Source organism: Cyprinus carpio, chromosome A3, assembly GCF_018340385.1.
Source record: "Cyprinus carpio isolate SPL01 chromosome A3, ASM1834038v1, whole genome shotgun sequence".
Lineage (NCBI taxonomy): Eukaryota > Metazoa > Chordata > Actinopteri > Cypriniformes > Cyprinidae > Cyprinus > Cyprinus carpio.
In genome coordinates, this window is record NC_056574.1 from 2,636,947 (window position 1) to 2,650,880 (window position 13,934).

At 33.7% G+C, this 13,934-nt stretch overlaps 1 protein-coding gene across 3 annotated transcripts in view; it reads left to right on the top strand.

Moving 5' to 3' along the window:
- The window catches only part of LOC109096520 (nucleotide-binding oligomerization domain-containing protein 2-like), a 45,556-nt gene that overhangs the window by 25,846 nt on the left and 5,776 nt on the right, over positions 1-13,934 (top strand). Inside the window, exon 7 of one of the 3 annotated variants that reach the window (XM_042733523.1) lies at positions 7,670-7,806. The exons of the other annotated variants lie outside the window; for them this stretch is intronic. Coding sequence (XP_042589457.1) covers positions 7,670-7,678 — 9 coding nt within the window. The 3' untranslated portion in view covers positions 7,679-7,806. Of the gene's footprint in view, positions 1-7,669; positions 7,807-13,934 lie in introns of those variants that run through there. 3 annotated transcript variants of the gene reach the window in all.

Genomic DNA, 13,934 nt, shown 5'->3' on the forward strand with positions numbered 1-13,934 from the left:
AGTCTTATATGCGAGTGATTTACTCGCAATGTAGGGGGTTGAGTAGATAAGGTGAATAAGATCGTTGAACAAGGTATTGTAGTGAAAAATGCATATACTCCGGCAAAGAAGATACTTTTGTCAAATGTACTGCCATTTATCAAAGATGACGTTTTAGAATGCGAATTGTCGTGTTATGGACAATTTGTCTCGGCAATTAAAAAAATTCCGGTAGGATGTAAGTCATCGCTGTTGAAGCATGTTGTGTCGTTCAGACGACAAGCGTTCATGGTGTTAAAACAAGGAGTTGATGAGTTGAATGTTTCGTTCAAGTTTAAGAGTGACGGGTTCGATTATGTAATCTTTGCTACAGCTGAAACAATGAAGTGTTTCATTTGAAAATCTGAAGGACATTTGGCTAGAGGTTGTCCTGAAAAGGAAAGAGAAAAAGAGTCAGACTTGATAGAAACTCAGAGTAGTAATACAACTACAGAAATTGAAGAGCCTGAAAATCAGCAAAATGAAAGCGGACTTGAGAATGATGTAGAATCTAATGCACAAGAAAAAGAAAAAGCTAGAGAGAAAATGGTAAAAGAGGTTGAAGTAATTGTTTCAGGGCAAGAATTAATGGAAACAACTGAACAAAATTTTAAATTGCCAGCTACAAAGCGTAAAGCAACAAGTAGTGGACAGAGTGAGAAGAATTTAAAGAAGGGTCATGTCAAAGAAAAAACTGAGATGAAGGATATGAGTAAAACTGTTGCTAGTAGTGAGATTGAATATTCATCAGAATCTGATAGTGAAAGAGAAATCTCTACTCAAGCAACAATAAATGTAAGAAAGGAGGAGAAGTACGATTTGGATAAGTTTCACAGTTTTTTACAGGTAACAAAAGGAAGAAATCTGGTTGTTGATGATTTTTTTCCAGATCTAGCTAATTTTATTGAATCTGCAAGGGAGGTGATGAAAAATGTGGGAGGAGATGGTCTTGCTGAGACTGAAATATACCGTCTCAAGAAATTAGTACAAAAGACAAGAACACAAATGCAAAAAGATGAATTGGAAGGATCACAATAATAGATGGATTTGCTTTGGAGTGAGGTTTGTCTTAGTAGTCATAACATTTCTTTTTATGGCTGAGTTCAAGATTTCCTCACTAAATTTAAATGGAGCACGTGATGTAAAGAAAATAAATTATTTTTATGAATTAGTAAAATTAAAAAATATTGATATCTTTCATACAGGAAACCCACTCATGTAAAGAAAATGAAATTGATTGGCAAAGAGAATGGGATGGGACTGTTATAATGAGTCATAAAAGCTCCACTAGTGCTGGTGTAGACATTATTTTTTCAAGGTCTTTTGCACCTTTATCTTATGAGGTAGATGACGTTATTGCTGGAAGATTAATTAAAGTTACTGCAAGATATGAAAGAAAAAAAATAATTCTGATCAATATATATGCTCCTGTTTTTGCAAAAGAAAGAATGTTGTTTTTAGAAAAATTGGCTAGTACATTGGAAGGATGTGATTCAGATTTCCTTTTTTTTAGCTGGAGATTTTAATTGTACGATTAATAATTTGGACCGAAATCATGTTGAACCACATATGGCTTCAAGAAATAAGCTTTTAAGAATTGTGGAAACATTTGATTTAGCAGATGTATGGCGTGAAAAGCATGGAGATTTTAGACAATACTCCTGGGCCCATTATAAGGAAAACTGTATTTCTATGGCTAGGATTGATAGAATATATTGTTATAAACATCATTCACAGATTTTTAAATCATGTGTTATCACTCCAGTTAGTTTTTCAGATCATGGACTGGTATGTGGAGTGGTTTTTATTAATTCTCTTAAAGAAAGAAGTGCATACTGGCATTTTAATGTTTCGTTGTTAAATGATAATTGTTTTAAAAAAGGTTTCATGTTCTTCTGGGAACAGTGGAAAATGAATGTAAATCATTTTGAATCCATTCAACAGTGGTGACATGTGGGCAAAGTTCATATTCAACAATTTTGTAATCAGTACACTCTTAATGCCTCTAAAAATATTGTTAAATTGATTGAAGATGTTGAATCTGATATAATAGACCTTCAGATTTTAAGCGATTCAACTCAAGATCAAAGCCTTATGCGGTCTATTAAAAAGAAAAAAAGATGTTTTAACTGAGCTGCTTGAAATTAGGAGACAAGGATCACTAGTGAGATCATGTTTTCAGAATTTTAATGAGATGGATGCACCAACAAGTTTTTTTTTATTTGGTCTTGAGAAAAAAAAAAGACAAAGCAGATTAATGATGGAAATGATTTTACACAGCCTTCTGAAATACGGAAGAGAACTGTTGAATTTTATTCAGCATTATATGCCTCTGAATATAAAGAAGAAATTAATGTCACACATACGTTTTTTGAAGGTCTTCCACATGTGTCAGCTGAAGTAAATGCTGTACTTGAGCAACCATTGTCATTGCCTGAAGTGAGTATGGCAAATGGTAAAGCTCCAGGAATTGATGGAATCCCCATAGAATTTTATAAAACATTTTGGAGCATAATAGGGTCAGATTTGTTAGCAGTGTTTAATGGGAGTTTTGCTGAAGAGCAGCTCCCGTTGAGCTGCAGAAGAGCAGTGCTGACGTTGCTACCAAAAAAAGGGGATTTAAGAAATATAACAAACTGGAGACCTGTGGATTTATGAGCTGACTACAAGGCATTATCTAAAACATTGCCAAATAGGTTGAAGAAGGCAATGGAATTTGTGATGCATAGTGAACAGTCCTATTGTGTTCCAGGCAGATAATTTTTTTATAATGTATATCTTTTATAAGAGATTTACTTCATACTTCTGACTTGTTTGATTTTAAATTTGGCATTTTTTCAATGGATCAAGAGAAGGCTTTTGATCGAGTGGAGTATTTAAACTGGGAGCATGGCGTCTCCAGGGAAGGAGAGCTTTAGCCACTTAACTAGACGGCATGCGGTCAAAATTGATTCAGTGTTTGGAGTTGAGGATTGTAGTTTGGCTGTAGGCACGTTAATTGGTTGCGAGAATATTTTGTCCGCCTCAAGCATGAATAGTGCTGTTGTTATATTTGTTAAAATGATTGAATTGGCGAATCAACTGGTCAACACGATATGACAAATTAGTTTCGGCAATAAAAATGATTGCAATTGGGAGCAAGTCTTCCCTGCTGAAACATGTGGTGTCTTTCCGTTGTTATGTCTATATGATTTTAAAAGACAACACTGAAGAGTTGTGTTTGGCTTTAAATTTTAGTCACGAAAGTTTCAGTTATGTGATTTATGTCGAAACAAATTCAATGAGATGTTTCGGGTGCAAAGAAAATGGACATCTTATACGTGATTGTCCAAGAACAGTGGCTCAAACAGATAAAGTGGTTGAGCTGAATGCCGCTAATACAAGTGTTGGAGTCGTGCAGAATGAAATTACTGTTGATGCGGAGGTACCGGGGCCTACTGTTGATCGTGCTGTAGAGGCGGAGCAAAATAATGAGGTGATACCGACAAAACTAGTTACAGGTGGGAAGAAAGTGTTGGCTGTTGGTAAAAATCCTTTAGAGGGTGATGCGATAATAGATCCCATGGTGGAATCAGAAGATAGCCACAACGTGGTGGATTCTGGAGAGCAGATGTTGATGGACCAGAGTTCAGGTGTATCTGTACTTGAATTGGATGACTTTTCTTTTAAAGCACCGCAAAAAAGGAAGTCAATGGAACAACATGCTAGTAAGCCGACGAAAAAAGCTGACGTTCGGGCAGTCAGTCAGACTGATACAGACAGTGAGGGGTCAGAATGCAGCTTCACGGGTAGTTTGCCTGGGAGTGGGTTTTCTAGTCAATTATATAATTGTAGATGACATTAAGCATTTTTTTAAAGGTGACAAAAAACATGAGAAGAGTCAAAATTGAGGATTTTTTTCTTGACATCCCACAATTTATCGAGAAAGTTAAATTATTTAGAAGTGAAAATCAATTTTCTGACCTGGAAGTTTTTCGATTGAAAAAAAATTCTCACCAAATTCTGCTCAGTCAGAACAAAGTGAAAGCGGTCAGAATGGTTAAAGGCTATTATTCTTTTCTGGGTTTGTATTTTTTTTCTGTTTTGGGGGGTGTCTCTTTTACTTCTAATGGGAGTAGTAAAGTTTGCCTCATTAAATATTAATGGTGCAAGAGAGAGTAGGAAAAGAGCGCAGATTTTTGAAATAATGACACAGAAAAGAACAGATGTTTTATTTTTACAAGAGACTCACAGTAATTCAGAAAATGCTGTGGAGTGGGCAGTGGGTTTTGACGGGCTCTCAGTTCTGAGTTATTCTACTTCAGTTAGTGGTGGTGTTGTCATTTTGTTTTCAAAGAGTTTCATACCTATACATTATAAATTTGAGGAAATAATTAAAGGTAGATTGCTAAAAATTAAAGCCTCTTATGAGAACAATTTTTCTTTTGTATTGATTTGTGTTTATATTCCAAATACTGCTGTTGATAGAATGCTATTTTTAAAAACTCTGTGTAAAGTGTTAAGTGAGTGTGATCCTGAAGATTTTTTATTGTTGGGTGGAGATTTTAACTGTACTGAACATGTGATAGATAGGAATCATATAGAGCCACATATGCAGTCAAGTAAAAGGTTAGTTCAGTTGATGAAATCCCATGATATTTTTGACATCTGGAGAAATTTTCATTATACGCAAAGACAATATACTTGGGCACTGTATATGATGATCAGTTGTTATCTTTAGCAAGGTTAGATAGATTTTATGGTTTTAAGCATCAAATTATTATTTTAAAGAGTGTTTAATTATTCCAGTTTGTTTTTCTGATCACAATCTTGTGAAATGTGAGATGTTTTTTAATTGTGTAAAACCAAAAAGTGCCTATTGGCATTTTAATATTATACTGTTAGATGATAAACATTTTAAAGATGTTTTTAAAGCATTTTGGGTTAATGTAAAATTAACAAAGTCTTCCTTTCAAACTTTGCAGAGTGGTGGGAGTTTTTAAAGTTCAAACTAAACAACTTTGTCAACAATATACTTACAACGTCACAAAGGATAAGATTAGGTTAATAAGAAAATTAGAAGATGATTTAACTAAACTTTAAGAGCTCTTGGAGGTCACAAAAAGTGGAATAGAGATAGAGTCTTTTAGGAAAAAGAAAGCTTCTTTGAATGAATTGTTAGATTTAACTATACAAAGTGCTATTATTAGATCTTGTTTTCAAAGCATTGAATCTATGGATGCACCTTCAAAATTATTTTTTAACCTGGAAAAAAAGAATGGGAAGAATAGACATATTCATGTTTTACGTTCAGAATTGGGAGTCCTTTTATTGGACTCTTTAGATATTAGAAAGAGAGCGGTCAAATTTTATGGAGATCTGTATAAAAATGAGTTGTGTATACAGGTTTCAAATAATGTTTTTCTTGAAAAGGTAAATGAAGACGTTAATTAATTAATCAGTAAAGCATTGACTATGGAAGAATTAGAGAAGGCTCTGAATAGTATGGAGAATGGGAAGACGCCAGGAATTGATGGTTTCTCAGTTGAATTTTACAAGACATTTTGGACGGAGAGGTCCTGATTTGCTGGCAGTTCTCAGTCAGAGTTTATCTGATGGACAGTTACCCAGGAGCTGCCGTAGAGCTGTTATCACTCTGCTCCCAAAAAAAGGGGGTTTTAATGAAATTAAAAATTGGAGGCCCGTAAGTCTTTTATGTAATGATTATAAATTACTGTCAAAAGTATTGGCGAATAGACTAGGAGATGTTTTAGATCAAATTATTCATCCAGACCAAACATATTGTGTTCCAGGCAGAAGAATTACTGATAATATTTCTTTTGTAAGAGGTGTTTTAGATAATCGCAAGGGTTTATTAGATTTTGGTTTAATTACAATCGACCAAGAGAAGGCTTTTGACAGGGTCGAACAAAAATATTTATGGAGTGTTTCAGCAGCTTTTGGTTTTAGTTCTGATTTTATATCTATGATTAAAGTAATGTATTGTGACGTTGAGAGTATATTGAAGATAAATGGTGCCTTATGCTCTCCTTTTAAGGTTTTGAGAGGGGTTAGACAAGGTTGTGCTCTTTCTGGCATGTTGTACGGCTTGGCAATAGAACCTCTTTTAAATAAGTGAAGATTTGACGTGTGGGTTACAGATTTAAATTGTATTGAAGCTGTTAAATTGTCAGCGTATGCTGATGATGTGATGGTGTTTATTAGTAATCAAAATGACGTGAATGTGATGTAACAAACATTAGAAGATTTTAGAAATGTCTCTTCTGCAAAAGTGAACTGGCAAAAGAGTGAAGCTATAATTGTTGGGAGTTGGTTGCAAGGTGAACCCATTTTACCAGCTGGTCTGAAATGGACCAGAGATAGTGTTAAATACTTGGGTGTCATTTTAGGCAATGAGAATGCTGTTAAAAAAAAAAAAAAAAAAATGTGAAGGTGCGTTTGAGAAGGTAAAAGGGCGCCTTGATAGGTGGAATTTTTTTAGTTCCAAAGATGTCATATAAAGGACGACTTTTGATTATAAATAATTTAGTTGCCTCTAATCTCTTGTCAGTGAACTACGGCTCTGTGTAGTGAAAGCCGCTCAATATGAAAGCAGGTGATGGAGATTTACTACTAATCACGGGACAATCGAATGCGATTAATTGCACAGCCCTAATTAACATCTTTATTTAGTGTTTTGAGTAACATTTTAATTGTTTCAATGAAGAAATTCATTTGTGGTTTTAAATCTTCACAGAATCACAAATATCAGTGTCAGTTGTTTAATTTTATATTGGGACATGCTAAAATGGCAATTTATATTACAAGAAAATAAAAAAAGAAAAATGAGTATGGGGTTTGTAATGATTTAAAGGCAGTGTTTATTAATTCTGTTAAATCCAGAATTTTAATAGAGTTTAATTATTATAAATTGATGAATGATCTTGCAACAAAGAATATAGTTTTCATGTAGGGCGTCGATTCAGCGTGGTAAAATTCTCACTATTGCTCTTTGCATGTGTGAGAAGCAGCGCTATCAGCAAAGAGTTTACAGTGCGTCAAACACAGGTGCGCTGTGCGTCCATTGAGATGAACTGAAAAAGTACGGATCGTTTGATGGAGAGCGAAACTCTGAAGCGCTCAGTCAGTGTGCAGTGAGTGAAAATATATCTGAGCTAAACATATAATAGCCTCGAACACACACTGGCGAGTGAAATCTAAGAATTTATTAGCCAATAAATGTGACTATTTAAAACTGAGTACAATTGAAACTATTCACGGTGATATATTGAATAAGTACATAAGGTTATATGTAAGGTTATATTGAATACTGATTGTGTCAGTTTATCCCATTTTAGATTAAAATGAAGCATTATTTAATTAACTTATTCAAATGTAGCAGCAGCACTTCTGCTTTGCTGCGTCTCATGAAACTTCATCTTTTACTGTCCCTTCAATAAGAAGACTTGCGTTCAGTGTAAGTCTGTGCTGTATCTGATGCCATTATTTAAGGTTTGTTCAGTTATCAAAACTGTAAATTCATTATTGACATTTAAAGTTTAATTTTAAAAAGTGTTTAATGTGAGCTGAAAATGATGTAATCACATCGTAGCTGTAATAAGTTCTGTGACATCTCTGTTTATTCACATTTCTCATTTCTATTCTGTTACAGAATCTCTGATCTGAGTGAAAGCGTTCTTCGTGGATTTCTTCTGAGTCTCTTCATTAAAGCAGCAGAGATTGAGACACAGACAGGAGAACAGATGCTGGAACTGTTAGCATCAGTCTGCACCAGCTCTTCTGATTATAAATGGACTGACATATTTTATGATTGGGATTTCCTGCTGGATCTGTACTCTCATGTGAAGAACTGTGAGACTCAAAGAGGCAGGAGTTTTCTTCCAGCATTACAGTCAGTTTTCCAGTCACCTGATGTCTGGATCATAGATCTCTCAGAGAGAAAGAGCTCGGTCCTCCTGGAAGTGCTGAAGCTCCAGACAGAGAAGAAACCAGTAAATCTGAGAGGATGTTCAGAGGAAGAGAGTGACGTGAAGAGTTTCCTTCAGTGTCTGCAACACATCTCACAGCTGCGGTGAGAACATCTCTGGCATCTTACAGTTATTGTGAAATATGATTTCTGTATTAGCTGGGACATGTTTTCTGGTCTTAATGTGTGTCTTTAGGGGCTCTGTTTGTTGAGATTAGGAATTTGCACTTTTTGTTTGTGAACATCTACAGATGGTAGACAACCAAAATGAGTAATGCCGCCGCGGCGTTAACTGCAAGTCAGTCGTGTGTTAAATTCATTCGCGAAACTACCGCCAGGTGGCGCAAAGGGACGGATTGCGAACTGAATGTAATTGTAAAATGAGATAAAAGGAGGAGGTAAAACAACAATGACATTATGATATAACATTGTACCATCTTTAAAAAAAAACATTAAAAAATGTACAGTGAGTTAATTTCAAAATTTAGGATAGTCTTAGGCTACAGTCTACTCATCAAAAATTAAAAGAAGACCTTTACACAAAGGATCTTATGCTTGCTATTGTTATTAAACAGTCATTAAATATAAGGCCTATATATACGGATAAAAAAAGCTAAATGTTTTCATTTCGGTTCATTCTTGGTTTAAAAAATATCCTTCAGGTTCCATTTGCAGATAGAAATGAGAACGGTCCAGCATTTAGCAATAATTATGATTAATTCTGTTATTATTCTTGATTTTTCAAACTGCTAACACTTTGCATTTTTGAATTATGCCTTTACTGTGTGACCAAAAATTTTGTATTTTCTGTTTCAGCTGTTTGATCGCGCTGGTGCCTCGCGCACATTCATTGGAAACAGTAGCCGTTCACCGTGCCATCCAGCGCGAGCAGCGGGCCACTTTGGCATATTTTTGTTAATTATGATTTTTTATTTTTTTTTTTCGTCGATACTGAAACACGCGTGAACTACAAAGCCTAATTTTTCCTAATGAATAATAGTTGAGCTTGAAATAGGTGTTGTGCCGAATTCTTCACCCCTGCCAGATTCTGCATCCCCTCGTTGAAGTCGCTACCTGATTGCCTAATCCCAACCCCATCCCTAATCCTAACCCCTCCCCCACACCTACTCCTAAACCTAACAATACCAGGGGGTGCATAATCTGGCAGGGTGCAAATTTCGGCACTACATAGGCAACATCACGAATATGGAAACGTTTGGATTTCTCCCGAATGAGAGCCCAACCTTACCTTATGGTTCGCTTTAAATTATTATTCATTTATTTTTTGTTTGTTTGTTTATAGTTAAGCCTATATTATTATATACTGCAATTTTATTTATCCATTAGAATTATATATTTGTAATTATTGTTCTGTTCTTATAAATTTGTTACATTTAAAGGATTTGTTGTAAAGTGAAGAGAACTAAAAATATCCTGTTGGCACATTATAACATTATTAGGGCAGCCGTTTATTATTTCTGAATGTAATAAAATGCAACTTATACATGACTTATATATATTTTTTTCCTCTCACAAACTTAATTTATTTTTTAGCCTGTTTTAAAAATAAATAAATAAATAAAATAACATGCAGCAAACGAAAATAGGCAATTAATCGGTTAAAATTTGTTACTGTGGGGTAATTATAATTATTATATACTTAGGAAACAGAGTCTGGGCCTAATCTAGGCTATCCAGTGTTTTTTTTTTTTTTTTTTCATTGCATCTGAAAATGAATTTGTGCAGCACATTCACTTCGCACGCTCAACCTGCCTCGGGCGTTGCTCAGCTGTGGACGATTTAAAAATGTTTGATATAAAGGTTGCTGTCCCATTTTATACAGGAATTGTTCTTTAAAAAAAAAAAAAAATCGAATTATATTGTTAGTTCTAATTATATTGTTAAGACAAGTTCATTTAGGCTATTTAACATGCATTGTGACATTTTATGTTTTTTAACTTATAAACTCCTTGAGATTTTAAAGTCAGTTTAATAGTATTGAAGTTCAAGTTTTTTTAAAAAAAAAGGTTTTAAATGCTTAAATTATTTCTATGAATTAATAATATGTTATCAGGGTTTTAATTGCTTAAATTATTTCTATGAATTAATAATATGTTATGTTTATTCTTGTAGAAAATAAGTGTTTATTCTTTAAGAAAATAAGGGAAAAAATAAGGGACGATCCAAATATTATTCATATTTGTTTTGCTTCCCCTATTTATGTAAGCTACAATTATTCTAAAAAACAGTGTAAAAAAAAAAATAATGTCATTAAAAGTGCCATCGGCCTGAGTAAATTTGACCGTTATAGAATTGTGACTTTAAAGGTTAGTGATTTAGGAGGTGAAAATACTGTGAAATTACAAATGTTATGGGATTTTAAAGCATAACAACTGAAGGTCTAGAAACGTTAGCCAATAAAGCATTTTTATAACAATGTTATTTTTAAACAATGGCACTTAAAGTTTTGAACTAAAATATTATTTCAACCATATAGCCTGTGAATAAACAAAATGACTTTTCAATGAAAGAACACTGAGAGTTTGCTTCTGGTGTTTGGATTTGTACTTCAATAATGAGCTCCAAGTTTAGGAATAGCCAACACGGGTTTTTTTTTTTCTTTCTTTCTCTCTCTCGCTCTCTCTCGCTCTCTCTATTTAACTCTCTATTTAACAGCATTAATTTACAATGAAATACGTCTTCCTCCAGGTAGACTGAATGTTTTTCTGTCTTGCTACTTGCGGACTTTGAAGCTGGGTGCAGTTAGTGCGAGTCCCGCGCGCTGTGAAGCGGGAGCAGCTGATGGATGACTTCGCTTGGTCTTAAAGCCTTCCGCAAACGCTTCGTTCACAAATAACAATGATTTTCGTAAAATAATGATTAATTATCAATTGATAATTTGTTATTATTTTGGTCTTGTGAAAACAATAATATGGGCTGCGGGAAAATAATGAATAAAAAGAGTAGGGCTGATGTGAGTGCAGGCATGTTTCAACCCAGTAACATGAGAACACAGCGTTCCTCACAGCCAAAAAACAGACCGAGTTCAGTTCAGCTGGAGGGGGTTGGGGGTTTTGGGGTAGTTCTGTATAACTTGTGGGGGTTGATATAAAGGTGTGAATCTCTTGTTCTTTCATATGGACAGTGTCTTATGAGGGTATCAAACTTGCAGAACAGGTTTAGATAGGACTCGTCATTTTGGTTTTAGGGCAACTTTGAAGAAAGGTTTTGATCCACTTCAAATGTTGACTAATGTATAGCGCAATATAGTTTATTAGTTATTATAACTTCAGAGGAAGTTGCCTTCACTCAAAAATAAATTATAATAAATTCGCAAAAACTGTTTGCGTTAATTTTATTTTTTGTTTCGTCTAAACAATATTTTTTTTAGACTATGAAATATAAATTCTCACAGAATGTAGCCTATAACCAATATATTGAACCATCTCTTTATGTTTTTCTAAATCGCAAACAGAGTCCAGACATCAGTATGATCCGTCTGATGTTTTATAGGCTTTTTTAGATTTGGGAATACACATGCGTTACAGACATGACAAAAAACATTTTGGAGTTTTTGGAGACATTATTATTATTATTATTAGTATTATTATTTTTTATTTATTTATTTATTTTTTTATTTTTTTATTTTTTGTAGCCTATTTACAATGCACAAACCAGAGGCAACAATATCTGCAGAGAAGGAATCAATTTTATTTCAATTTTCATTTTTTTGTGTTTCAGAGGAAAAATCAGTGTTAAAGCATCTCTCCATTAAAGACCGTTCTGAAAGAAGAATTTATGCAAACGCGTATAAAATGCTTTAAAAACTTTAACAGAGATGTCTAGAGGGTATTTAATAGGTCTGCCTCCCATGTAAGATTTTTTTCTAGTTACTAGTCGTTCATTTGTCATTATTCAACTAATCGCAGGATTATACTACATTTACATCTTTAATCCATAATGAGCCTTAATATATTTCGCGCTCAAGCACATGCATTAGCAGAAGTAGCCCAATAATTGTAAAAAAAATGAGACATTTTAATTATTTATTAATAAACAAATGTTTTCTTGTCGGCTGCAAGATGAAATTCACAGTGCTGACTCTCTCCACATGAACGCGCATTTAAAGAGAAATACAACCGTCACAGATTACATAATGCTTTCGTTCTGAATTGATTTGTTTAAAAGACATTTCAAGCTTTCTGTAGATATATTTATCATGTATGTGAGACACCACAATTTTAAGTTAATTCATTATCAGGAAAAAATTCAAGTGATCTAGAGGGCGCCTCCTTGTCCTGAATGCGCATTAATAATTTTCGCACAAACACTTAAATATGAATAATTATTCACATTTTTGCATGTGCATTACAACGTAAATTATTTTTTACATGCAATTATCCAAAATAAAACCAAACAAGATTTGTAATGAAGATAAAAAAAAATAAGAATAACTGCTGCGCATGCACTCAGCATCACTCTTGCACGCAGACATTTTAAATACATGCATTTAAATGCGGCTGCAATTTTTTTTTTTTTTTTAACTTAAATTCTATGTAAGCAAGTAACGGCGGCTCCCTTTAAAATCACTGAAGTTGTCTATTAATGAAGCTCTTTTTTTCATAATTTGCACTTTGGTGATTATAATGAGAGAACTTGAGTTTAATCGTGAGGAAGTTTTATTAATCCGTCCATTCTTTAGAATTTCAATGATTTAGCTAAATCGTGCAGGTTTAATTTATTCGTTTCTTGTTTTAATTAGGCCTAGATAATGGGAACGAAATTATACAGTGCCTCACGTTTTACTAAAATAAAGAAAATAATGTATAAAACACGCAACAATTTCTTACAGACAAATATGTTTTCCCAAGAAGTTGTCTGTCAAAATAAAGGACAGGTAACGAATAACAAAAATGCATGTTGTTTTTATTAAAGGAATTTTAAAATATAAATTAAAATATAGGGCCTAATATATGAGAAATATTGACATTTTGCATATAGATCCATGTAGCCTAGCTCACTAAAAATAGCCACTTTTAATGCTCTGATGCAAAGTAACCACAATTTATATTTGAATAATATAACACATAATTCATATTATATAAATAATACTGCACACCTATTAAATGTGTCAAATCTAAAATATGGTGTAATACTGTGTAGCTTAGAGAAAATATAAGCAACAGGCTCAGGCACAGGCTTGACATTTATCCTGCTTGAATTCGTTCTAAGAAATGCACATAACTTCATAATCACCAAACTTTCATCTGAATAATAATAAAATATTTTAACTATAGTGTTTTTCTTTCATTTCCCTGACTGCAGCCGTCAAATGTAACACATCAGCGAGGCAAAACTGACGTCTATTTTGCGAAAATGTGCTTTGATGCACTTTAGACTTTACACAAGACGCTTCCGAAGACGGAGTTCAGTTTTTAAAAACAGAGCACTGGATTGGAGAAGAACCTCATGTAAACTCAGGTATATCTTTAGCTATATCTTTAGCTAATATTATAAAAAAATGTAACTTCTCAGATGTATGGAGAGAACGAAATTCATCAGTACAGCAGTATACATGGATGAAAGTCAGCAATGGAAGCGTTTCTGCTGCACGTTTAGATAGGTTTTATATATCACACAATATGAGAAATAAGATTGTTAATACAGCCATCACCCCAACTGTTTTTTTTTTTTTCTGATCATAAGCTTATTACAGTTGAGTATATACTAACTGAAAGAAAGCATGGGAGTTATTACTGGCATTCCAATGTTAAACTTTTGGATGATAAACTTTTTTGTGAGAATTTTAAACTTTCATGGGAAGCTTGGAAAAGTGAAAAGGGTACCTATGAAAGTGTTATTCAATGGTGGGAAGTCAGTAAAGTGCACATAAGAGGGTTTTGTCAACAATATACATCTCATTCCTCTTAAGTTCTGAAAAAGACTTTGG